Source organism: Trichoderma evansii (assembly GCF_050947405.1).
Source record: "Trichoderma evansii strain SZMC 28006 chromosome Unknown GGI43scaffold_1, whole genome shotgun sequence".
In the NCBI taxonomy this organism is placed as follows: domain Eukaryota; kingdom Fungi; phylum Ascomycota; class Sordariomycetes; order Hypocreales; family Hypocreaceae; genus Trichoderma; species Trichoderma evansii.
The window spans coordinates 1,889,550-1,912,796 of NW_028145205.1; the positions used below are offsets into that span (position 1 = coordinate 1,889,550).

Here is a 23,247-nt window from a genome sequence, read left to right on the forward strand (position 1 = left end):
CTCACAAGAATATTAGGAAAAGCAGAGAAAGAGAAGGATACAACAGGCGAAACTGGTATTAATGAGCTCAATTAAGGCTGCACGATATACGAGGATTGGAAAAAAAGAGACGCCTGAAAAGATCAACCTACAGAGCCAAACGATGCACACATAAAGTGAAGATTTTTTTTTCTTTTCTTTTCTTTTTTTTTTTTTAATTTCACATTGTATAAGGCTCGTGCATATTTCTGTTGTGACCTCTTTTCTTTTGATAACTGGATTTGCTAGGCAACCATGCTGCCTCCCCCTGCAGATGTTTGTTTCGCTGCGGCTGAATCGAATGTGGCGAAGCGTGCTTGTACAACATGCAAGGGCATTGCTGATTGGACCGCTACGTAGCTTTCATGTTCCTTCGTCGCAACAGATGACCTTTTCGTTTATCCCCTCAATCAACTATTCTAGTTACTTGGCGGTGGCCCTAATATTTTGTTGGCTTGATTAATCGGATGTACCTTACTGAGAGTTCTGCTTGCACTTGGTCAAAGCCCAGGTCATAATCACTGTAAGCCATGCTAGAGCTGCATGAGGCTTTGTGATGGACGCACTGAATACCATTTCGTTAGCTGGAAATGCCGTCCAGTTTGTTGAATATGCGATTATTGCGGCGACGAAGGCCGCTCAGATCTATCACAGCCCAAGCGGCAAATTAAAAGAAGATGCTGAGCTGGAATTAATTGCTAATGATGTTGAATCTTCTCTGCAAAACATCTATTCATCCGAGGGAACCAGCCAAGCGGTTTCTGTTTCAGATAAAACTCTGAATGACCTCATCGAGCAATGCGTTTCAATAGCCAAAGAAATCAAGGACATTGTTAATGGGTGCAGCACAAAGTCGCCTGGTGTCTTGCATGCCATCAGTAAAACTGCTCAGAGGCTGTCTAAGCAAAATGAGCTTATGGATCTTCGCAGCAGATTACTCATACTACGCAGCGAAGTGTCTGGTCATCTGATCGTGCTCATTAGGTGAGAAGAGTTTAGATTGTAGCTGCTCACGATGTTTCGTCTAACTAGCAGTAGGCAAGAGCAGGTGAAGCTTGGAGAGGTTTTGCAAACTGTCGTAACATCAAATGAAGACATGCTCCAAAATATTAACGATAAATACACCGAGGTTATGAAATACCTTAAATCGATCTCACAACAAGAACAAACAAATATGGGGTCTACCGCAACTTCGAACGATAGAAAAAGCGGTCACAAATTTTCCGAAAAGGAATTCAAGTCAACTAAAAAAGATAGGGAATCCAGGATTAAGGATGCTTTCACGATGAGTGTTATGCAAGGACCGTTTGATGCCATTTTAGACGATATAGAGAGGCGTGGCATACAGAAGCGAGAGAGTATCTTACAAACTTTGAACTTTAACCAATTACACGAACGAGAACTTGCAGTCGGTGAAGCGCATGAAGGCACAGCAACGTGGATTTTTGATGAGAGCAAGCCGACCAACTTTGTTAAATGGCTTCAGAAGAGCAATGGCATGTACTGGATTACAGGGAAAGCCGGATCTGGGAAGTCAACTCTCATGAAATTTCTCACGGACAACCCTAAGACATTACAATACTTGACGGAGTGGGCAAACGGCAACGATCTTATAGTTGCCAAGCACTATTTTTGGAGTCCAGGCACTACTATGCAGAAGTCGCAAGAGGGGCTTTTTAGAGCTCTTCTTCACCAGATCTTGGGAAAGCGGCCAGAATTGATTCCTATAGTCTGTGCCGATCGTTGGAATGCTCCACATTATGAACGTTCTTATCCGTGGACTTTGAAGCAGTTAGCGGAGGCGTTTCAACGATTAGGCGGCCTAGACAATGTTCGATGGAGAATATGCCTTTTCATTGATGGTCTCGATGAGTACGATGGCGAACCTACGGATGTAATAGACATTATCCACAAGATTGGCGAATCAGATAAGATAAAAATCTGCATATCCAGCCGGCCATGGATCGAGTTCTCTGATGCGTTTGGGGGCAACCAACCGAAGCTAGAATTGCAAGATTTCACCCGCGAGGATATCCAAAAGTTCATCAAAGGCAAGCTGCAAAATAACGATAAATTCAACCAACTTCTTAAACGTGATAGAATTGCAGCAGACGGACTTGTGTTGAGCATTACAGAAAAAGCGGATGGCGTGTTCCTTTGGGTCTTTCTGGTTGTTCGCTCCCTCCTACGCGGGCTGCGCAATGAGGATGACATCTTAGATCTGGAGCGGCGGTTGGGTCAGCTGCCAGATGATCTATACAAATTCTTCAATAACATGCTTAGCATAATTGAAGATGTGTATAGAGAGAGGGTGTCTCGACTTTTTCTCACCATGACTTCCGCTAAGGTAGCGCTGCCAATTATTACCTTTTACTTCTTCAGCTTTGATGATAAGCCCCTCTCAAGAGAACCACTGCCATTTTTGAGAGAATGGCCAATCGTTGACAATGCAGAAGAAAGAGTTTTGGATGTGAAGAAGCGGCAGTTGATTGCTCAATGCAAGGATTTGATCCACACTGTCTCTGATATTGAAGGCGAAGTGCTTTTTGCTGAGAAAGTTGAGTTCATACACAACATGGTTCTCAATTTTCTACACTTGCCAGATATAAACGAGAGGCTGTCTAGCATCGCTGGAGGTAGCTTTCATCCCGTTAAAGTTCTTTTCAAAGCAAATATAGGTCAGATCAGATCTCTGATCCACCTCCATCGGCTGATGTACATAAAGCCATATCTTCAGCAATGGATATTAGGCAGTTTATACTATGCTCATTCGATTGAAGTAAAGGACGATACAGCGGAGATAGAAGCCCTCGATGAGCTTGAAGAGATTATAACGCAACAATTCAAGATGTGGAGCTTCTCTCATGCCATGGAATATCTGTTTGGTATTCCGCAGATTGTATCTTTCTTGGAATTGGCTTGCAGATGTGATCTTGCGCTATACATCAGCCAAAAGTACCCGGATTACAACTCTAGTAAGCTTGATGAGGTTGCTCCGAGCTGGAAAATGTTATTCAGAGTTCGACAGCAGGGTACTTTTGTGATTGATGAAAAAGAAACGGAATATGATATGAAGAGCGACTGGAGATTGGGCCGACATCTTGGTCTTCTCTCGACAAGAGGAAAAGATAAAACAAGAGAGGAATCAGTAAGTTTTACAAGGCGACCGACGATTTATTCAGAGCCTCACAGCATCGAGTATACCAAGAAGAATCATCGGATATCTGGCAAGTTCAGGAAGCTTTTTCGGCGAGAGTAGATTGGGATTATAAGATACTTTAGCACTAGCTGGCATAATGGGGCACAAAATCATGGCTCTTTGCCGTATTTGCGATTCAAACTACATGTATTCATTCAAGAATCTCGGCTAAATGAATTAGCTGCGGCCTATTATCGAGGTCATTTATTATATTTCCTTTAGCGTCCTACTAAGTACGTAGCGGAGAAATATAAATAGAGCAGTGTACACCCAGTTTGTATATCGTGTATTACGTATAGTATGGTACTCTATTACATTGTTGTTATAATACAACTCTGGGTCTATATATAAGATGCAACCTTTTCAAAAAAAGGATTTGGAGAAAATAACGAGATAGAAATATAAAGCCTAGCTACGCGTAATAATGTACCATCGTCAGATTAGGCGTAATTGTACAACCCGACTAAATCTGCCTTGCTATATGCGGATTCGTTCAGCCGCACGACGCCATTTGCATCTGAGGCTGAGCGCTCAATCAAATAAATATCGCATTCCCCTCCTTTTTATGCTACTGATTAGTATGATAAAACGGGTGATGCCACGCACAGGATATCGATGAAAAGAGCAAGATAAAAAAAAAAAAATTGCATGACCATGGCAGACGCACCAGTTCCGCCGTATCCACTTGACGATCTCACTACGGAATTGAGCGATCTAAGTCTACATCAAGAAGGGCGAGATTCCACTTCAAACAATCTGGATGGCGATGATGGCCCGCGACCACCTAATCTAATCCGAGAGACTGGAGATCCGTTGGAGGTCCTCGAAGTATGTCCCAGAGACAGGGAAGTCAACTACTCACTCGACTGGTACTATCTCCCCGACGCATCTGAAGATACGGCAGATTACTTGATATGCTCCAGATGTCACGCCGACCACATCAAAGGAACATCTCTAGAAATCCAATTTAAGCAAATAGAGTGGCCTGATCGTAAAATTGCCGTCTGTCGATTTTGGGTTCCTCGCGTGAAGGACATTCTTTGGCCCGAAGCTATTCTGACAAACAACGTGAATGCATTACGCGAATACATGACCAGGCGCTTACAAATTAAGCCTTGTCCAGGTCAAGTACTCACCGAAGACGTCGAAGACAGGACAGTCTATGGCCTGGTGGGCAATGAAATCGAAGGCTTCGCCGTATGTGAAGCCTGTTGCGAGGATTATGTAGTTGGAACCAGCTTTGAGTCCAATTTCGGGTCTTATTCCGATCCGGGTCCAAGATGGAGCTGTGATCTAAGCATCCCATACATTTTGGAATTAATTGCTCCAATGTCCAAGCATAATAACTGGAATGGCTTTATAAATGGCGCAAGTCGACGACTTGAGCTTCCGGAGTGCACAGGCGAGCAGCTACTGTCTGATGCTATCCAGTGGTACTTGATAAAAGACCATGATATTGAAAACTTTCAAATCTGCGAGACGTGTTACCTGGATAAATTGGCATTGACCCCTTTCAAGAGGGGCTTTGAGCACTTTTCCGACGACTTGGACCCAGAGCTGTGGTGCTGTGGGTTGGCGGATCAAAACATCTCAACAGCAGTGGCACTAGAGACTGCTCTCGTTATTAGAAAGGACTTTGAGGTGTTTGTAAAGGCTGAAGAAACCATTTGCAGCCTCGTTCCTTGCACAGCGGACGGCATCATCTACGGTAACTGGTGGACTCTGGAAGGATGTGACGACAGGTTCAACATATGCGAGGCATGCTTTGCTGGATTCTTCCAAACAAGAGATTTGGGTCATTTCTTCCAGTTGTCGGAGCGCGACGCTTCTAATGGCTACGTGTGCGACTTTTGCGTTGCGAGCCCACGCTTTGGCCAGTACATTACCAAGTTTGGAGAGATGCTTGACCGCGGAGTCTTTGCCTACTTTTCGGAGTTCGTTACGACTTTCGCAGGTGTGCCTGCTTGTCCCAAGATCAAGGGCTACGGTAAATCCACATGGTGGGGATATCCAGAGGCTCAGTTCTGCCAGGAATGCTATCTCGATTTCGTAGCGCACACGCCGCTGGGAGATTCACTACCTATGAACGGAGAATATATAGAAGATACAACGCTCTGCCATATATGGTCGCCGCGGATGCGTGAGCTATGGCTCGAAGTCTGCGAAGCAGGCGAGCCAGGATCCGAAGAATCGGACGCAGCCCTGGAACAGTTTAGAACATTCTGCGTGCAGAGGCTTCAGATATACCATTCAACTGTTTCAGAGATTGAGGTCATTTTAACTATGCAGAGTATAAAGAAACAAACCGCCATGAATCATAGCTTACTCAGCATTCAATATCAAGGTATGGATGGAATGGCGTCTATCTTCGGGAACACAGACGGACACAGATATGGTAGTAATAGCCTTGGGTGGTTCAATACGACCTATGGAGCTCAGTCAAAGCAGCATTGGAATAGTTTTGTGAGCGATCTCTCAGCTTCAAATCAGCCAGATGACTGGATGCGTATGGCGCAGCTGGAGGCGCTTTGGAAGAAGGTGGAATAGCTTGTTCTATGCCATCTAATGGTCCAAGGACTTGTGTACATATATTTTTTTACCTTCGTTTCTCTTACTAAGCAACCTACTTGGCTATGTAAATGAATTCCACAATGATTAATAGCCGTTTTGAGCTCTCAAATATTTAATGACAAGGGGGATTTTTTCTTCGAACGATATAGAAGGGTAGATGAGATGCATGAGCAGTAGGAGAATCTCCGCCAGAGCGGCTTACGCTACATCTCGCTGGAATAATGCAAATTATAGTTAGACATTGGGTCAGAGGCATAAGACCGCCAAAATATACTATAAATCTAGAATTATACCAATACTGCTAAGTTTTGGTCTTTTCTATTCAACATGTTTTATTATATCTATAAGTTTTAAAATACCTAGTTTGTTATTGATATAAATTGGGCCGGCTGGGAAGCTGAATCATAATAACTTCTCCTGCATGATTTTTCACTACCAATAAAGAGTTAGCTATGTATATATCAGTTGTGGAATATTCTCCCGGAATTAAAAAGACTTTATGCTCATCAAAATAAATCCAATTCTCTTGTGCATGGCTGAAAACTGTCTGCATATGGGAATATCCTGGTTGTGGAATAGTATCCCAGCGCTTCCATGAAGACCTTTTAATGAACCTTGACCGGTCAGAGACTATATGGTCTTTTTCTGGGTCGAAAAATGGCAAGCATTTGCTTTCACCAATATCCATATGACCTAAGTAGGCACCAGAAGTGATGTCGTAGAATTTTGCCTCATATGAACAGGATAAAGACTCAGATGAATCAGATGAGGACCCAGGTGAAAGAGTTGAAAGAGATGAAGTGGATGAAGTGGATAAATGCTCAATCCCAGTGACCATAACTAAGACTGTCCCATTTGAAGAAAATTTAAGACTCTTTATGAGCGAAGACGTGCACTCCGGTTTAATTTGGGAGATGCAATGGCCTGCGCGCCAGTCCCAGATACAGATCGTCGGAGGGGCCATATATTTCCAACGTGATCGAAGGACTATCATAATATATTTTGAGCTGAGAGAGAATGCCACTTGCGTTATTTCATTTTCATATTCATTTTCATCATCAGCGTAATCAATATCGTCATCATCATCGTCGTCATCATCATCGTCGTCATCATTGTTATCGTTATCATCACCCTCACAGCAGTTGTTTTCGTACAAGCATTTGCCATCTTCTACGCACCAGACTTTTACCTGGTGTGTCTGATAGCCTGCAATGACATGTCTTGAATCATTCGAAAAGTCAGTGTGCACAATAGGACACTGAGTACCTGGGCCTTTAAGCAGATGAAGGAGCTTCCCAGTCTCAACGTGCCAAATTTGGATATCGCCTTCAGCCCCCTGGACGCAGGCCATAAATTCCAAATTGGGCGAGAAGACTGGATGAGGCCAGGCAGGCGTATTTCCTTTGAGTATTTGAATACACTTGCCGCTCTCTCCACTCCATATTTCGATATTACCTCGATAATCCCGCGCAGCTACAAATTTAGACTTCGGCGATATAGTCACATTCGCCAAATAGCTGGCAGTATTCTGTATGTCAGATGACTTATCCCTTGTATTTATATAAGCCCGCCATATTTGAACTCTGCTATCACTGTAAGATGCAAGAAGCGATGATTCGGTCCAATCAGGAGAAAAAATAGGATTTTCTACCCAAACGTGAGATTTAATATCAAGTAAGGGCTCTCCTGTGTCCATACTCTCAATTAATATTTCATCTCCATAGCTGAGTACAGACATAGTTGCATTAGGCGAGAGGTCAAAGTGTCCTGCCGATAATTTGCTTCTGATATGACGAACCATCGTCCATGTCTCGGTACACCAGAGATATATATCTCGATCGGTATGCTTTAATGCCAGAAGCTTTGAATCTGAAGAAAATCGAGAGTGTTTCATATTTCTATCCAAATATACTCCTGGCTTTGCAGGACAGCTAATGAATTTTATCTTTTTCCCAGTCTGGACAGAGTAAACTTGAGCGCCTTTCCTGTTAACCAAGGCTATCATTGCTGAATTTGATGAGAAAGCTACATGAAAAATATCTGGCTTACGCGACTGATCAATCACATATATACATTCGCCAGCTTCTATTTTCCAGATTTTGACTGAGCTCACAACACCTGATCGCGTGCGACAGGTTGATGCTGCGAGATCCCCATAATATGATATAGCGACCACTTCTTCTTGAAGGATGATACAACTTGATACTTGTTGAAATTGTACCAAACTCGTACTGAGATTCAAGGAGAATTTTTGTATCTGGGTCCCACAGTCGACAACCCATGCTTGCACAATACCTGTAACGGATATTGAGATCAGATGTTTTGAGTTACTTGAGAAGGCAAGCAAATAATGTTGCCAATGCTGCAAGTATGCGTTATTAAAATTTGCGTCTCCGTCCAGTTCAATTACTCTCTGCAAGGCGTAGGTATCTGTTCTGAAGAGTGAGATCGCACACACAGATAATGCACAAAGGAAAGAGGAGTCCGGTGAATAAAGAAGTGCGATAATACCCCCGCAATTAACCTCTATGTTTTGAACTAGAGAAAATTGCTTTTGCGGCATTCTTATTAAGGTAAGAGTATTTTTAAATTCATCTCGTACAATCTGCTGAAAGGTTGTGTGAATTGTGCTGTGTGTATCCTCAAATATAATAGCCGAATAATACAACTGTAAAGGGTATTTGCGCACATAAGTTTTACATGAATGAAAGAACTCGTAAGCATCATTAATGAATGCTCTGAGGTGCGAGTCGTCATAGTAATAAAAAAACGTATACACATAATTAATATGCGTTCCGAGATATAGGTCTTTATAGCGGCGAACGAACTGATAGGCATTACGAATAAGCAATCCGAGGCGGTTCGTTTCTCTTTCTCTGCGTGGATTTTCCATTTGTCCAAGGTGGCGCCTATTGGCCTCACTTTTGTAATAGCCAGAAAGGAGATACTTGAGTTTTTGAATGGCATCTGTCCCTTGCGGTACAAGGCTGCGCAAGAGGGCTAGGGATTCCAGCCAGCATAAGTATTTGGCTTTGAGAAAGGAATGAAGAATTCTGCCATCTTTTAGAAATATTTTATCTCGAGATATCCCAGACTCGCAGCTTCGAAACAAATGTTCGACCCAAAATATGCAGCAGTATTTTATAGGCGCTAATGGATCGGGGATAGGCGGGGAAATTGTAGCTGTATGGCTTCCTGGATCTTTAAGGCCATATATATTATGCTTAAGAATTCGAGACATAGCATTTAGCGAAGTTGTAAACATTTTATAGTGCTGATATTCGATTCCTGAAGGGAAAATAATCTTAGAGGCAGTCCCTATCAAATAGTCTTTAACCGACTGGTGGATAAAATAAACAGCGTTGTCGTCGTCCTGTATAGATAAAAAGGATTTGCAATCCATTATTATCTCTTGTATATCGCGTAAGCTATATGTTGTTTTATAGTCTTTCCATTGAAAGCTTATAAATGTAAGAAGTTCTTCAAGGCGAAGAGGTCTTTCAGCTGCGGTGACAGTTGAGAGTAGGATTTGGTAGACATCCTTATCTTTCTGCTTGGCTAATCGTTTCAAAATCAGATTATAAAGGTTCTCCAGGCCCTCTGGCATTTCTTCCAGCACGTCTTCTACATTGCGATGCTTTGTATCCCGCAATTGCTCAATGACAAGAGCTACCCATAAAAAGGTGCCGTTCGCTTTGCTTTTTAAGGTATTAGTCGCTCTGATCTGGAGCTCCTCATCGCCTTGTAATGCAGTAATATTCTGAATAGAGTTATTAATATATATATCAACAGATTTAGTGACATATTCTGCGTTTTCTTTAAGTTCCAGGCTCAGCCTTCGGCTGGAGTCGATTGCTTGGAGTTCCCTCTCTATCTCTGTTATATTACGGCTTGAAATAAGCCACTTGACGTGGCAGCTTGTTTTGATAATAAGCCTTAGAAGCTGTTTGCAGCCGTGTTCTTGTTCACACTCATCAAGAGCATCAACAACACAGACGGGGTATGGTAAAGCCGGATGTTGTGTGACTTTTTCAAACATATCGCACAGAATATACCATTTGTCAGGTCCGTTAAGTTTACCTAATTCGCCTTTATACTGTTCGTGCATGTATGAATCAAGCTCCTGGTGCTGCTTAATAAATGATACTATCAAGCCTCCGATAACAGCAGTAGCAGTATTAATCCTAGAGTCTGTAGCCTGACAGAAGAAATAGGTAAGATTGATACTTCCAGGATTTTCTTCAAAATTGTCGACTAAACCACCGAGGAGCATTGTCTTCCCTTTCCCAGGATCTCCTTTAATCCAGAATACCCCGCTCTTTTCAGTATTGCGCCACCTGTTGAAATCTTCATGATCAAGAATCCAGCGAAATGACGTGTATAAGAATGGTCCCTTTGACTCAAAAATCCGTTTTTTATCATAAGTAGGATTGGTTTGGCTAATCTTTTCAACCCAAGAACTATCTTTCTCTTGGGAACCTGTTAACAATATTACTTGTTAGCTAGGTCGCGGGTGCTTAATATTGTAAACATTAGACAAAATATACCAATGTTAAATGTTGCGCTAATGCCGCCCTGAATAAGTGTTGCATGATTTCCAAACGTATTTTGAGAAGCGTTGTGATTGTTGGCCATTTTTTTATACCAGCTTGTGATAGTATGGTTGGTTAGGCATAAATGTGCAGATATGAAGGTGAGAGTTGGTACCTAACACGGGATGCTCATAGGTATAGTAGGTAAGGTAGGTAGGCAGCCCTGCGGTACGTACTCTACCTACATGTCGTTATGATATTAGGCACATGTACCTACATGTGCCCATCCAACACTTCCTTGCATATGGGGCACATAGACAGAGGCTACACAGCTCATATTCAGGCTCTAGTTAAATCTATCCAACAGAATAGTATCAGCCTAATATCGACAATATCCACTAATCTGACAGCTAATTTTTTAAAGATAATAGAATAAAATGCACCATTCTAATTATTATTTATTTTCCGGTTTTATTAGGAGATCAAAGGACGAAGATTGAAGCCTCTATAAGATACATACGGTGTTAGCGAATAAGGCCAAACCAGGAAAGAGTTAAGACTCAGTTTTTCCTATGACCAACAGGTACCATTATGCAAGCGCTCCAACCACTGAGTAACTTTATAGAAATTAGCATCTGCCATTATGACCTGCTACCCTCAGCTCTACTCGTTTTAATAGAACGCCACTCAATTCCAAACACACTGATAATGGTCATACAAGAAAGCGCAACAGGGAGATAAAACGCATCATTGAGCGCGAGACTATAGCTGGAGATCACAAGCTTACGCTCGACCGTGCTCAAGCTTTGGCGAACGATCAGACCCCGGTCATCTGGGTCTGCTGCTAATCCAAAGCGACGCATGTGAGAACTCAGACTCGACATGAAGATAGACTGCGCTCCGGTAATAGCTAGTGCTGGGCCGAGAGCCTGCGCGAGCTGGATGGCGGCGATGCCAATCTACGCGTCTGAGTCTGAGAAGATAGCCTGGATAGCAACTTGAGGGCCTTGGAAGCCTATCCCAGCACCAAACCGCAGCAATGCTTGATACAGGATGAAACTCCAAAGCTTTGATCTAGGGTTTAGTGTTGATAACAAACCAGTTGCTGGTGGGGTGATAAGGCTGTTCAGAAGCATAATGGGGTTGTAATACCCGAGAAAGCTGGTAAAATATCCCGCAACAGCAACTGAGATTACCAAACCAGCAGCCGTGGGAAGAACCATTACACCAGACATGCTCGCAGAGAGCCCCTTTACCGTCTGGAAATAGATGGGCATCCGTGAAAAGGTCAGTTATGGCAAGGGTCCGCGTAGCTAGCTGAGACATACATAGTACTCAATGACGCTCAAGGAAGCATTGTTACACAAGCTGAACAAGAATCTAAAGAGCAGGTTCCGCCGTCGCAAGATACGAGGTGGGAGAGTTGCCCTATCACCAAAGTGATTCTGATGCCAGATAAGGACTGCAAGCTAGACGACGCAAACGGATAATAGCAAGAGGGGCCGCTAGTCGGACCATTCGTACTTGGTTCCTCCCCACTGGAGGGCCAAAAGTAACGATGTGATGGCCGGCACAAGTATGGCTGTTCCGAGAAAGTCAAGTTGACGCAGGATTGGGGCGACTCTGCTGGAACCATCCGAGTCAAGGAAGAAAACAACAACGATACATGTTCCAGCAATAATGGGCAGTTGGATAAAGAAGCACCATCGCCAACCTAGACTGTTGGTCAGAAGGTCACCGTATAGAGGAGCCGTAAGCACGGCCACAATCTCAGTTGCAGCACCAATCCCGGCGCAGGTTGATCGTTTTGGCAAAGGTGTGTTGTGAATGACCATTCTGACTCAAAGTTAGCAATCTTTGTGCCATAATATGCTCAGGAAAAGCCGGTACGAACGCAAAAGCTCCCGAGATAATGCCAGCAGTGGCAAGGCCCGTTGGGGCTCTTCCAACAATGAGAACCGGTGACATTGGCGCCAGGGCCGAGACCAAGGTGCCTGCGGCGAAAGCAACAAGGCTTGACAGGACTAGAAACTTTACGGGAAGCAAAGAGTAGAGTTTTCCAAACATGAGTTGGAAGCAGCCCGACATGAGCCGACTTCTCGTTCGTTATCAGTGACATGGAGGATAGTGCGAGAGCATGTCCACTCACTAAATGGAAGAATACCATGAGATATCTCTAGTCGTACCGAAACTGCGAGTGATGGCTGGCACAGCTGTTCCGATGATGTTGCTGTCCTGAGTAATTTCTAGGTCAGAGCGCTCATGACGATGGACTGATGCATGGCCAACTTACTATACCAACCAGCATGAAGGATAGGCAGACAGCGATCATGATGTCGGCGAATTGGAGACCTGATGCATAGACTTTCGCCTGGACTTCCTCTTCGTCTTCCTGTTTCGGCATTGGTACATCATGGTTGGGAGGCGACTGTGGTGATAGCTCCATCAGTTTGAGCGTCTGAAGTGATGTTTTGGATCTTCCAGAATGCCTCGTGTTTGCATGATAGCTGTAACAATAAAGGAAGAGCTATCAGACCAATATCATCTGACGCCCTACTATAAATCATGCGAATTCTTTTAGGGCGGTAAATGGCACTCGAAGCTCAACCCGCGATTCTATGTAGCATCATGACCACCACAGAAAGATGAAGAATCCCCTAGCCTATATAATTAGATCCAAGTCGTTCACTCCTAGACAGCTACGAAACTCAGTCTGTTGAAGTAATCGAGCTCAGGATGTCTAAAAGTCAATACTGTTTTATTTGCATCCAGCGATGAAAGGCCTAGAATGAGTTACACAGTCGTGATACATACTTGGGGTGGGGGGGCTTTGAGAGCTCAACTCTCGCACTGGTCTCCCGTGTAAGTGTGGCCAGAAAATGCTCTATACCAGAAAACTTTACTAGTTGAAGCATAGCCGCTGGATCTGAAATTCACTGTAAGTTCACGAGCAGTCTGCCTAGTTTTAACATTATATGCACTCTGTTCTCTATCTGGGTTGTTCTGTGATGGAGTCAACCCGAACAGTGCTGTTACACTGAATAAAATGTCATTACACTTAGTACTCGTCTAAGGTCAGTTTATTAAATGATACTGCGACGCCATTTGAACAAAAAAGTTACATTTATTAATAGACAAACACGCATATATGATTCGGCATGACAATTCTGCCTTTTAGGCCATAATAACTCTCACGATTCTACATGGGCTGCGTTTACGCGCTGCGTTGGTTTATACCCTTACAGAGCATTAGCAAGCTGAATTCCCATCATCCAATCACTGTCTTCGCACAGCGCCTCTTTAATCGCCAGAGATAGCGCCACCACTAAATCTTGTTGAAACCCCTCCTCTGGAGCCTGAAGCTATTCTGGTATTTGCACATCACCAGGCTGAACTGGGTGGTCTGCCTGCCAGCCCCGGGCGCCACATGCGTCGAACTGATGCCAAGGCGCAAAGGCAAAATGGCAACTCCAGATTCACGCAAGATATTCAGATTAGTGAACAATTCGAGATGGAGGCGACTTTGTTGTATATATAAGATAGCCAATTGAGGAAGCTTTTCAAGACGTACGAGAATTTATTAATCGCTGCATCAAGCTCAGCTGCTATAACCTCAGTTCAATTAATTCCAGCTTAATACTCGCCCATATACTTCAAAATAGAAAATACATAGGCTCTTATCTTTATCATTGAAAAATATGCCGGGCAAAGTAAGCAATTACATATTAGCTTCAAATCTGCAGGTTACTTATACTAACGCTCATGTGAAAAGGTTGGCAGTCGTGAAGAGTGGCTTGCCGCTCGTAAAGCTCTTCTCGAGAAAGAAAAGGCATATACACACCAAGGCGACATTCTTGCTGCCGAGCGCCGTGAGCTTCCCATGGTCAAGATAGACAAGGAGTATGTCTTCCACGGCCCCGGCAACAGGAAGGTTTCTCTCAGCGACCTCTTTGATGGTCAAGAGCAACTCATTGTCTATCACTTCATGTTCGATCCCAAAGATGATCGTGGATGTCCTGGATGTACTCACATGGGCGAATCGCTCCCCGACGTTCGCCATCTCAAGTCAAAGGACACCAACCTCGTCGCCATCTCTCGCGCGCCAATTGACAAGATAGAAGCGTACAAGAATCTTGCCGGATGGAAATTTCCATGGTATTCCAGCGGCGACTCTGACTTCAACTACGACTTCCACGCCACATTGGACGAGTCCGTAGCTCCCAAAGAGTACAACTTTGAGACGCTGAAAGAGTCTAACGCTAGGTTCAAGCCATCCTTCAAGGGCGATATTCCTGGATTCAGTATCTTTTTGAAGAAAAATGGTAATGTGTATCACACGTATTCGACCTTCATGAGAGGCGGAGAAAAGGTCCAGCCAACGCTTACGCTTCTGGACATGACACCTTTGGGCAGACGCCTTGTTTCGCCAGGTGACTTTAAGCTACGAGAAGAGTATGGAACTTAGGTAAAGGACGCATGGGTAACCTAGTACCTTGAGGACACAGGAAATTATCTAACAAAGATTGAAAATATGGGAGTTTGGAAAAATAGGAGGAATGTATGACTCCCTAGGGAGCTTTCCGCTTGTGTCCACTTGTCTCTGTCTCCTTTTGCTTCTGCTACTGACGATATAGACGACATGAACGACATGAACGGCACGAACTAGTGGTTCAAAACTGTTAGTGTACTAATAGCCCCATCATTGACTTGTGCCATTTGGATAGTACTCCATACATATCCACCATGCAACCCGCAACTGCACAGATTGTTCTATATATGTATGTAGTAGTATAGTTATGCAATAGCTAAACGTGGATCGCTTTTATCAAAGTCAAAGCAGTCAGCAGTGAGTTGTCAGATTCGAAAATTGGTCAGCAGCCCAAAAGTAAGGCCCTTTCGGAGGTAAAGACGATGAGAGAAAAAAGTACCAAATATTATTCAAACATCTCTCCTTTCCTTACTAGGAGAATAAGGACATTTGCTATCGGAACACATTCTATATTAACAAGAAATGGTACAGCAATATTTGTTATTTGCCGAGTAGCACTAATGCCTAACTAGCTAACTACATATATTCTGCGGCCGTTTGCCGTACACCAACTTTAATCGGGCCCGTTCATTCTTCCCTTACACCAATAGTCTTCATCTTCAACATGCGACCCGACACATGTGGCGATTCTATAACCCGTAATCAGACCGAATTTGGAATTCCTTATTGCCGCCCATCCTGCGATGCCAACGGTTAGGCAATTCGGGATTAGAATGCACCCGTATGCTGATGATACCCGGAAAAAAAATAAGTGCTTATGCTCAAGCGAATAATAAGTCTACTAATGTATAGCTCTGAGCAACTACTTCTGCTGTCAGACGCCAAGCTATACAAACCGTCATCAATTAACATGTTCTCTTGTTATTTAATTGGGCAAACAAGTTGGGCAATATTATTCAACAACGTAACTTTAATAAAGCCACCCATCATGCCATTAAAGAGCCCTCACCGTCACTCCCTCTCTCCCTTTCCAAACATATACTACTCCAACAATCTCATCTTCATGATTCTCCCTTAATCAAGAAACCCAAATCAATTAAAACACCATGGCAGACTCCTCATTCGACAGCACCAGCCTCCTCACCTGCCCCTTCTCCATCCCCGAGCCCAAAGCCTCTGCCACCAAAGTCGTCTCCCGCTGGTCAGACGCTCACGTCGAGAGCCCCCCAGCCATCATCATCACCCCAAACACCGAAGACGATGTCGTCTCAGCCATCAAGTTCGCCAAGCTCAACAAGCTCACCGTCGTCCCTGCCGGAGGACGCCATAATCCAGCCATCCCAATCAACTCCAATATTCTCTACCTGGACTTGGCCAACCTCAAGTCCATACAGCTGGACAAGCAAAACTCCCAAGTGAGCATTGGAGGAGGCGCCCTCACAGGAGACGTCATGCGATATCTTGCGCAAGAAGGGTACTTCACCACTTTGGCCAATTCCAACGCCGTCGGAGTCATTGGCTGTCTCCTCGGCGGCGGCAACTGCTCTCAAAACGGTCTCAAAGGCTGGATGGCCGACAACGCCGTGAGCTTCCGCGTAGTCACCGCCTCAGGAGACATCATCCAAGTCAGCTCCTCCTCCAAGGGTGAAGAGCTCGCGCTTTTCAACGCCCTCTGCGGCGCTGGCCACGGCCTCTGCGTCGTCGTCTCCGCCACCATGAAAGCATATCCCCTGAACAGTTTGAATCTCTCGCCAACCAGCAAAGACGACCCCTCTCCTAGCATCTGGACTCGTACCTTAATCTTCACTCCCGCAGCCATCGATTCCGCCATTGAGGCTTTCCTCGCTGCTTCCCCTCCCCCAGAGCCCATGAACGTCATCTTTGGCTTTACTCGCGGCCCTCCAGGCACTCCATTTGCCGGAAAGCCCATCATCATACTCACCAGCACATACTACGGCCCTGCCAGTGAAGCTGAGGCCTCTTCCGTAGGAGCAATCCTACTCAACCCGTCACTGGTCGAAAAATCCGTCAAGGCAGACACAGTCCATATACCCTTTGCCAACGCCAACAACGGATTTGACCCGATGAACGTCCACGGCGGCTTTAAAAACATGTCTTCTAATCGGATCGCGCGCCTCTCCCCTCAGAACCTCAAAGACGCCCACGAGAAATATCTCGCCGTGATGGACAAATACCCAGATGCTGTCCGCTCTGCCCTCATGTTCCATAGCTTTAATCCTTCTAAGCTCGCGGAGCTTGGCGCCACACCTGAAGGCAAGGGGAGATTCGTTGAGGCCAGAGACAGGGGCTTTTGTACTGTCGGAATAATGTGGTCGCAAGAGCCTGCTACTAGAGATGCTTTGACGACATCATATGATGAAGCCGTGACAGTTCTACTGAAAGATGACGAAGAAGCTGGCATTCCTCGAAGGGTGTTTCCTGGTATAATGAAGTTCCTCTCTGGACGACGGGATCTGCTCTCTGAAGAGAAGCTGGCAGAGTTGGATCGACTACAGGAGAAATGGAATGGCGACGGATTATTTTGGAGCCCATACAAAGCATGAAGAAAAGAGGGGGTAATGGGACAGACGTTGTCACTTAAACAAATGCAATAGCTACAGTATCCATCAGGTTTGAAATATAGCATTAATATTTCATTTTCGCTGTAACCTCTGTTTAGGTTATCTGCCTGCTAGATACCTTAAAACCCCTAAAAATAAGTCATCCATTCCAGTTTCCTCTACTTCAAATAGTAGATACTTTATAGTCGTAGGCATAAGTTACCATTATTTTATGCTCCGGGCTCCAAACCCAGCCAGAATCCACCGCCTTAGTGATATTTATATACCCAATCCCAAGAATGACCGGTTATGTACCTGCCGAAGGTTTCCTTTTCATCCCGTCGAAAAGAAACAAAAACAAAAACGCCGTCATATCAATGCCATTTATACATATGCTAGCTGACTCTGTATCGTCTCACTCAATAATCGATTAAATTTTCCATGTTGCGGGGTATAGACTTGGGAGATATCGTCTCTTTGTTTTTGGGGGGCGCAATAGGGGTGGAGGGAGGTAGAGAGCTCAAATCACTCCGAGGAGTATCGTAAGAGAAGTCAATTTCCGCCTTTAGAGGCTTGGACTTTAGAGGTGGTAGGGAAAGCGGCTGAGAAGATAGATCAATGGGATCATCAAGAGTTTTCGCTGTAGTTTTGCCTCTGGCGACATTCTTGACGGCTTTGAAGGTCTCAGTAACGGAATTCTTAGGAGGAGCCTTGGGCTTAACAGGCTGCTTTGTCTTTCGAGGGCGCGGCTTCGCTGCAGCCTTGGTTTGTTTAGCATTTTGGGGAGGCTCTCTGCCGAGGACAATCTTCAGCTGCCTCTTAGCACCAAGCTTAGGGCTAGGTTGTGGCGTGAGGATAGCATCCAGCTCATGATAATGGCTGGGATTGGTTTGACTGAGAGGTAATGCAACTTCCAGCTTGGTATTCTTGAGACGCTCCTGGTTCTGGCCGTCTTGCTCTGCAGACACAAGATAGTCATTGCCAATGTCGCAATCCCATGGCGGCAGGGCTGCGAGGTGAGCTACCTTGTCGCACGGGGAGCGTACAACAAGATCCCAACAATCTTTGAACAAGGCATCTTTGGGCTCTGCATCCGTATTGATCCATATCGTGAGTCCATCTCTTCGGCCTCTTGTGACCTGGCACATCTCTCTGACTAGCCTCCTTGTGCCTGGAACTTTGAGGGTGGTTCCAACAACAATGACACAATCTGGGCGGGATTTCAAATCGGCACTCGAAACGTTTCCAATGGCCTCTTCATCTGGATTATACTCGTTATAGAGCACGAATCGCGGCCGTATGCGCCCAATCCCATGACTCCGCTTTCCGGCAAATGACGTTCTTAGATTATCATGCTCTTCGCACATTTTGCATAACGGAGCCTCAGGCCCATCGAATATTTCTCCATTGAATGGTTCCAAGTGGCCACATTTGCTGCAGACCATCTTCTGTAGTCCACCATGAAGCTGGATGGTAGCTGGCCAGGGAGCCTTGAGAGGCAGCGGAATCTGGGTAGCCAGCGGTTCCATATTTGCATCCAGGCAATCAATATTTTGAGAGTAGAGTCGCATTAAACGTCCTTCTTGAGCCAGAGATGCTAGTAAGCGATGGAATGGGGTGGGGTTCGCCTTTTTAGTCATTTCGTTCATTTCCCGAACCATGCTATGGAAAGATTGCGTAGACGAATCATGTCTATAAACAGACGCGTCGAATAGATGCTTGCCCGATCCCTTCAAGTTGTGTTGGTTCTTGACACGTGCGAAAAGGCCTGTTGATGATCTGAAATCAGGAATACCTGCCGATACAGAGATGCCAGCACCTGCAATAACAACGATCTTCTTCTTTTTCCGCAACGCCGCGATTAACCTCTTCTCTTGAGCCTTCTCTTCGGCTGTCATATCTTTATCGTCCTTGTTCAGATAATTCAAGTATTCTGTTGTGCGCTCCTTGGGCTGGTAAACCTTGCGTCTTTTAGCCGGGGGTTGCTCGTCATCTGCGCTCTTTGAAGAGTCGTTGTCAGAGACGGGCTGGCCAAGGCTAATGGTAGCTGTTGATCTCATAGGAGACTGAGCCCCCGAAGCAGTCGTCGACATGGGCGAAGGATACCGTCGTGAAGGGTCGACCAAAGAGACAGAGGTGTCTGGTAAGGAGGGCGTGTTTGAGAGAGTCGAGAGGGGTGACGACGGCGACGACGGAGTAGAGTCGCGGAAAGAGCCGCGAGGCGAGGATAGAGGACTTGATGGTTCACCCATAGCTCTTTAGATCGGAAGTCGCCTTTGTATAAAAACTAAAGAGGAAAGGGAAGGGTGAAGGGTGGTAGGAAGAACGCGCGAAGTCGTCCTGGAGAGAAAATTCAGGTGCGCCGCGATCTAAATTAGATCATCTCGTATTTAAGCAAAAATTTTGATTTCTCAGCTTTCTTCTCTTAAGCCTGGATCTCTGTTGCTTTTCCAGCTATATCCGGTCTCGAGGTAACGTAATGATGCAGGACGAAAGAGCGAATATGAGCCAGCTTGCGTCCCAAGGTTTTAGTTTTGCAGGTCTAGATGCGGAGTCTCGGGGTGTGTGGGCAGACCAAGACCCAGCGACCAGAATGCCAGAAAGCGCGGCCACCGCCAATACCCCAGCTTGCAGCGAATCTCTTCCTAAAACCCGGCACGCGAACGTGCAGCGCCAATCTTAGCGCTAACGTGGGGCGTTGCGTTCCAGGCGTTAGGGGCTGGATGTGCCAATCGAGTTCCCTTCTGGCGAGGCAGAAAAGAGTGGGCTGAGGCTTATGCCCGTCAGTAACTTGCAGCGAGGTTTCTTCACAGCCTCGCCTTGGGCTAGCGTTGGTCCGTCAAAAAGCAACGTCTGCAGATGGAGAATGAGCTGAATCGAATGGCGTCAAATATATGTACGTATACACAGCGCAGCAGAAAACGTGGTATTATTGTGTGTGGAGGATGGTTTCGAGCTATCGTTTGCCTAAAGGCTACTTGTGCCGCTCACCAAAACGCGAAAAGCTCCGGCGCGCAAATTTCTGGAGAGAGTTTAAGGGCTAAGTAAGGGTCAGCCCCATTGGCTTGATTGATCGGTCTATCGGCAGCTGAAGGAAGGTGCAGAAGCGCAAAAATAGGAGAGGACGGATAAAATGGAGCTGGTAAAGGAGGCTGCCCAAAGCACGCGTTTCATCCGAAAAAGGAGAAAATTGGAGGAGAGGAAGAGAAGAAGAGAAAGAAAAGAAGGCAATGAAGGAAAGAGAGACATCGTCATATTGGGTTCGCATAAGTCACCTCGCCTTGCCTCAAAGTAAGGCAAAGCTCCTGCCAGCTCATCACATCACATTCACACTTCTTTCCGCAAGAGTGGGGCCCCACGGCTTGTTCCTGCCAAGGTGGTCTATTATGACGCTGTCGTTGCCCGGAAACTGCATCCGCGCTAACGGGCAGCTAGGGTAGCAGGTCTTCAGTGGGGCTAGCTCTCCATCTTTACTGCACCCAACCTGGCGATGACGACGGGCTGCAGCGGTCACCCCAAAGGGACAAGAGACAAGAGAAGAGAGAAACGTATCAAGCGATCTACAGTGAAAAGGTGGTGTTGTAATAGCACTAATTTTGGAATACCTTCTTTTCTCGTTTTAAAGATGCAGCCTTATAGTCACTGGCAGCTTTGAAACGCTTGTAGGAGACTTTATAGCATCCATGACCCAAAATTCATTAGGTTTAGTGTATCTGCAGCCTTATGCAATCAGCCTTCAGGGCTCTCTCATCCTTCATACTGCAGAACCACAACTCAGCTCACGAATAAATTGTACTCTTAATAGCTCCCATATACTGTAATCCCCTCCAGAGATTCTCAGATGATTTCATAAAGTAAGTAGTGTTGTTACATAAATACGTGCAGTTCTATATAGTATCAAAAGCCATGCATCTATTTCTTCTCATCAACCACTCCAGATGATTTCGTCTCTCCAGACAAGATATCAATCACCGTCTTATCCCCCTCAGCAGGTGCCTTCCTCCTCTCCGTCCTATTCAGGAACTCAATCCCTAGGATACCAGCTATAATTCCCGCAATGTGCGACGCAATGTCCACCTTTAGCTTCACCGTCTTCCCCAGACCAGCCAATTGCACCGCCGTAATCAACGCCAAAAACACAATGCCATGAACACCATCTTGCGGCAGTCCAAAGATTTTAAAGCCATCAGTGCGATGCTCCCAGAAGTATGCCGAGCACAATCCCAGCGTCGCTCCCGATGCACCCAGCGAGGTGACCGTCAGCCAGCCCCTGAGCGTATACGTGATCAGACTACCCAGGAAACCTACAGAGCCGCATCCAAGATACAGAGCAAGGAAGTCCGCACGGCCAATCTCGTCGTGGAGGTACGTTCCGACAAACCACAAGGGCACCATGTTAACCAGCAAGTGACTGAGTTTGGTGTGCGAAAACGCCGCGGTGAACAGCGTGACGGGTCGAACCGTAGCCACAACAAAGATCATGTACTTGTTAAAGAGACGCCATAACGGGGGTACCCTCCAACCAAGATATACCAGGGCATTGATAGCAATCAGAGCTCCGACCGTTGCGTGCGCAGTCGATACCTCTTGGAAAAGTCTGTACCGTGGCGCCGGTTCCTCATAGACCATGGCCACCGCAGCAAAGAATCCGAGAACAAGAGCCACAACAGTCGCAGAAGGCAGGATTCGTTCCCAGGGCTTCAGTTCCGGCGGCGCCTCCATTTCGGACTGCGCAGCCTTGTAGTACTCCGCCACTTTGGGGTTCGTAATTTCCCGGACTTGGTTATCTCGCTTTGCCAATGGGCCTGAAACGCCTTCGACGGCTTCGTTTGCCTTTCGCTCTTCTTCGAGAGCCCTCTCCCTAGCCTTCTCTTTGGCCTTGGTCCGAGCTCGCAACTCGTCGATCTTGCTTCTGCCGTAGATAGGATCAGGCGTGTAGACAACTTCCTCCTCCTCTTTAGCCTCACCCTTAGTCGCCTTTGCCTTCTTTTCGGCTGCCCGCTCCATTTCCTGCTCCATCTGTTCCAGCTCGTCCTCCGCTCTCAAACCGGCATTCCTAATCTCTTCCACGGGCACCGTTTTTCGCAGGTACGCCAAGGCTCTGGCAATCTCCTCTTCCGAAAATTGCGCCGTATGTATCGCAAAGGCAGGGTCCTCCAGTGTTCCAGATACTCTTCTGCCATGTAAGATTCGTAGCAAGTGATTCGCCCGTTTACCGCCGATTTTCGTACCGAATATCTTGGCGACCTCTGCTTCTGACAAATCTCTTCCACTATAGGCAAGCCCAACTTGGTCCCTGTAGCCCTTGGGCAGCTCCTCATAGTCTCGAATGACCTTTGGCCCAAAGAATGTCCGGCGACCGCCATCAAGCTTCCGGCACGCCTTCAATCCCGCCCACTCAGTCCGTCTCAACGCCCCCCTCTCGGTATTCTGTAAAGCGCAGCAGGATATCCATCGCGAGGATGCCGTAGCTACGCCATTCTTCGCTATCGAGGTCGAGGTCGAGCACTTCCCAGCCTGTCTCGAAATGCCCCGGGCCGCAACCCTCAGCAGCGACCAAGAAGCGTTCGAGCAGCTGAGCCCATTCATGCTGCGAGGGAAAATGCCGTTTTGCCAATTATGTTTCTTGATATTGCGCCAACTGCGCGCCGAAGGTGCCGAAAAGGCCTGCAATGGCCCCCGTCTGTGTCGTGGTCCCGAATTGGAGGAGGATTTTGAGAGAGATATTGGAGTTGCTGCCCACCATCCAACTAAGAAATTCTTCTACCGAATCGGATAGAAGATTACGGGCGTTGCGCCACTCTCAGATTTAGGCTGGCAGGGGTACGCCATACTGTTTAAAAGCCATTAACCCCACTATAACGTGCATGATGGGCA

At 45.9% G+C, this 23,247-nt stretch overlaps 8 protein-coding genes across 8 annotated transcripts; 4 read left to right on the forward strand and 4 right to left on the reverse strand.

Moving 5' to 3' along the window:
* Positions 1–415: 415 nt before the first annotated feature.
* Positions 416–3,408, forward strand: GGI43DRAFT_18662 (uncharacterized protein). The gene is made up of 2 exons (XM_083199883.1): positions 416–1,002; positions 1,057–3,408. Exons 1-2 carry the CDS (start codon positions 575–577, stop codon positions 3,275–3,277), a joined length of 2,649 nt encoding a protein of 882 aa, XP_083066236.1. The 5' UTR covers positions 416–574; the 3' UTR covers positions 3,278–3,408.
* A 243-nt stretch (positions 3,409–3,651) lies between these two features.
* Positions 3,652–6,029, forward strand: GGI43DRAFT_390722 (uncharacterized protein). The gene has a single exon (XM_083204353.1). The coding sequence runs from the start codon at positions 3,866–3,868 to the stop codon at positions 5,762–5,764; it is 1,899 nt and encodes a 632-aa protein (XP_083066237.1). The 5' UTR covers positions 3,652–3,865; the 3' UTR covers positions 5,765–6,029.
* On the reverse strand, positions 6,030–10,471 carry GGI43DRAFT_390723 (WD40 repeat domain-containing protein). Its single transcript, XM_083204354.1, has 2 exons — positions 10,336–10,471; positions 6,030–10,267 (listed from the first exon to the last, which is right to left on the reverse strand). The coding sequence occupies exons 1-2, from the start codon at positions 10,421–10,423 to the stop codon at positions 6,156–6,158; spliced, it is 4,200 nt and encodes a 1,399-aa protein (XP_083066238.1). The 5' UTR covers positions 10,424–10,471; the 3' UTR covers positions 6,030–6,155.
* Positions 10,472–10,632: 161 nt separating this feature from the next.
* On the reverse strand, positions 10,633–12,724 carry GGI43DRAFT_427212 (MFS general substrate transporter; the record flags this gene model as incomplete). The annotated part of the gene is made up of 7 exons (XM_083208780.1): positions 10,633–11,279; positions 11,319–11,579; positions 11,649–11,748; positions 11,836–12,156; positions 12,215–12,415; positions 12,470–12,555; positions 12,614–12,724. 7 exons carry the CDS (start codon positions 12,722–12,724, stop codon positions 10,962–10,964), a joined length of 1,398 nt encoding a protein of 465 aa, XP_083066239.1. The 3' UTR covers positions 10,633–10,961.
* A 1,294-nt stretch (positions 12,725–14,018) lies between these two features.
* Positions 14,019–14,785, forward strand: GGI43DRAFT_378611 (DUF899 domain-containing protein; the record flags this gene model as incomplete). Its single annotated transcript, XM_083202721.1, has 2 exons — positions 14,019–14,030; positions 14,093–14,785. 2 exons carry the CDS (start codon positions 14,019–14,021, stop codon positions 14,783–14,785), a joined length of 705 nt encoding a protein of 234 aa, XP_083066240.1.
* Positions 14,786–15,380: 595 nt separating this feature from the next.
* Positions 15,381–17,781, forward strand: GGI43DRAFT_390729 (FAD-binding oxidoreductase). The gene has a single exon (XM_083204355.1). The coding sequence runs from the start codon at positions 15,916–15,918 to the stop codon at positions 17,371–17,373; it is 1,458 nt and encodes a 485-aa protein (XP_083066241.1). The 5' UTR covers positions 15,381–15,915; the 3' UTR covers positions 17,374–17,781.
* On the reverse strand, positions 17,582–19,769 carry GGI43DRAFT_18854 (DHS-like NAD/FAD-binding domain-containing protein). Its single transcript, XM_083199922.1, has one exon. The coding sequence runs from the start codon at positions 19,620–19,622 to the stop codon at positions 17,790–17,792; it is 1,833 nt and encodes a 610-aa protein (XP_083066242.1). The 5' UTR covers positions 19,623–19,769; the 3' UTR covers positions 17,582–17,789.
* A 1,468-nt stretch (positions 19,770–21,237) lies between these two features.
* Positions 21,238–23,247, reverse strand: GGI43DRAFT_18858 (rhomboid family intramembrane serine protease). The gene has a single exon (XM_083199923.1). It carries the CDS (start codon positions 22,957–22,959, stop codon positions 21,283–21,285), a length of 1,677 nt encoding a protein of 558 aa, XP_083066243.1. The 5' UTR covers positions 22,960–23,247; the 3' UTR covers positions 21,238–21,282.

Excerpts from the sequence above, each read along its gene's own strand:
- GGI43DRAFT_390723 (XM_083204354.1), bottom strand. The coding sequence starts at position 10,423 with ATGGCCAACAATCACAACGCTTCTCAAAATACGTTTGGAAATCATGCA. Across the intron at positions 10,268-10,335 it reads TAGCGCAACATTTAACATTG|GTTCCCAAGAGAAAGATAGT; the intron begins GTATATTTTGTC and ends TATTGTTAACAG.
- GGI43DRAFT_390729 (XM_083204355.1), top strand. The coding sequence starts at position 15,916 with ATGGCAGACTCCTCATTCGACAGCACCAGCCTCCTCACCTGCCCCTTC.
- GGI43DRAFT_390722 (XM_083204353.1), top strand. The coding sequence starts at position 3,866 with ATGACCATGGCAGACGCACCAGTTCCGCCGTATCCACTTGACGATCTC.
- GGI43DRAFT_18858 (XM_083199923.1), bottom strand. The coding sequence starts at position 22,959 with ATGAATGGGCTCAGCTGCTCGAACGCTTCTTGGTCGCTGCTGAGGGTT.
- GGI43DRAFT_18662 (XM_083199883.1), top strand. The coding sequence starts at position 575 with ATGGACGCACTGAATACCATTTCGTTAGCTGGAAATGCCGTCCAGTTT. Across the intron at positions 1,003-1,056 it reads CATCTGATCGTGCTCATTAG|GCAAGAGCAGGTGAAGCTTG; the intron begins GTGAGAAGAGTT and ends AACTAGCAGTAG.
- GGI43DRAFT_18854 (XM_083199922.1), bottom strand. The coding sequence starts at position 19,622 with ATGGGTGAACCATCAAGTCCTCTATCCTCGCCTCGCGGCTCTTTCCGC.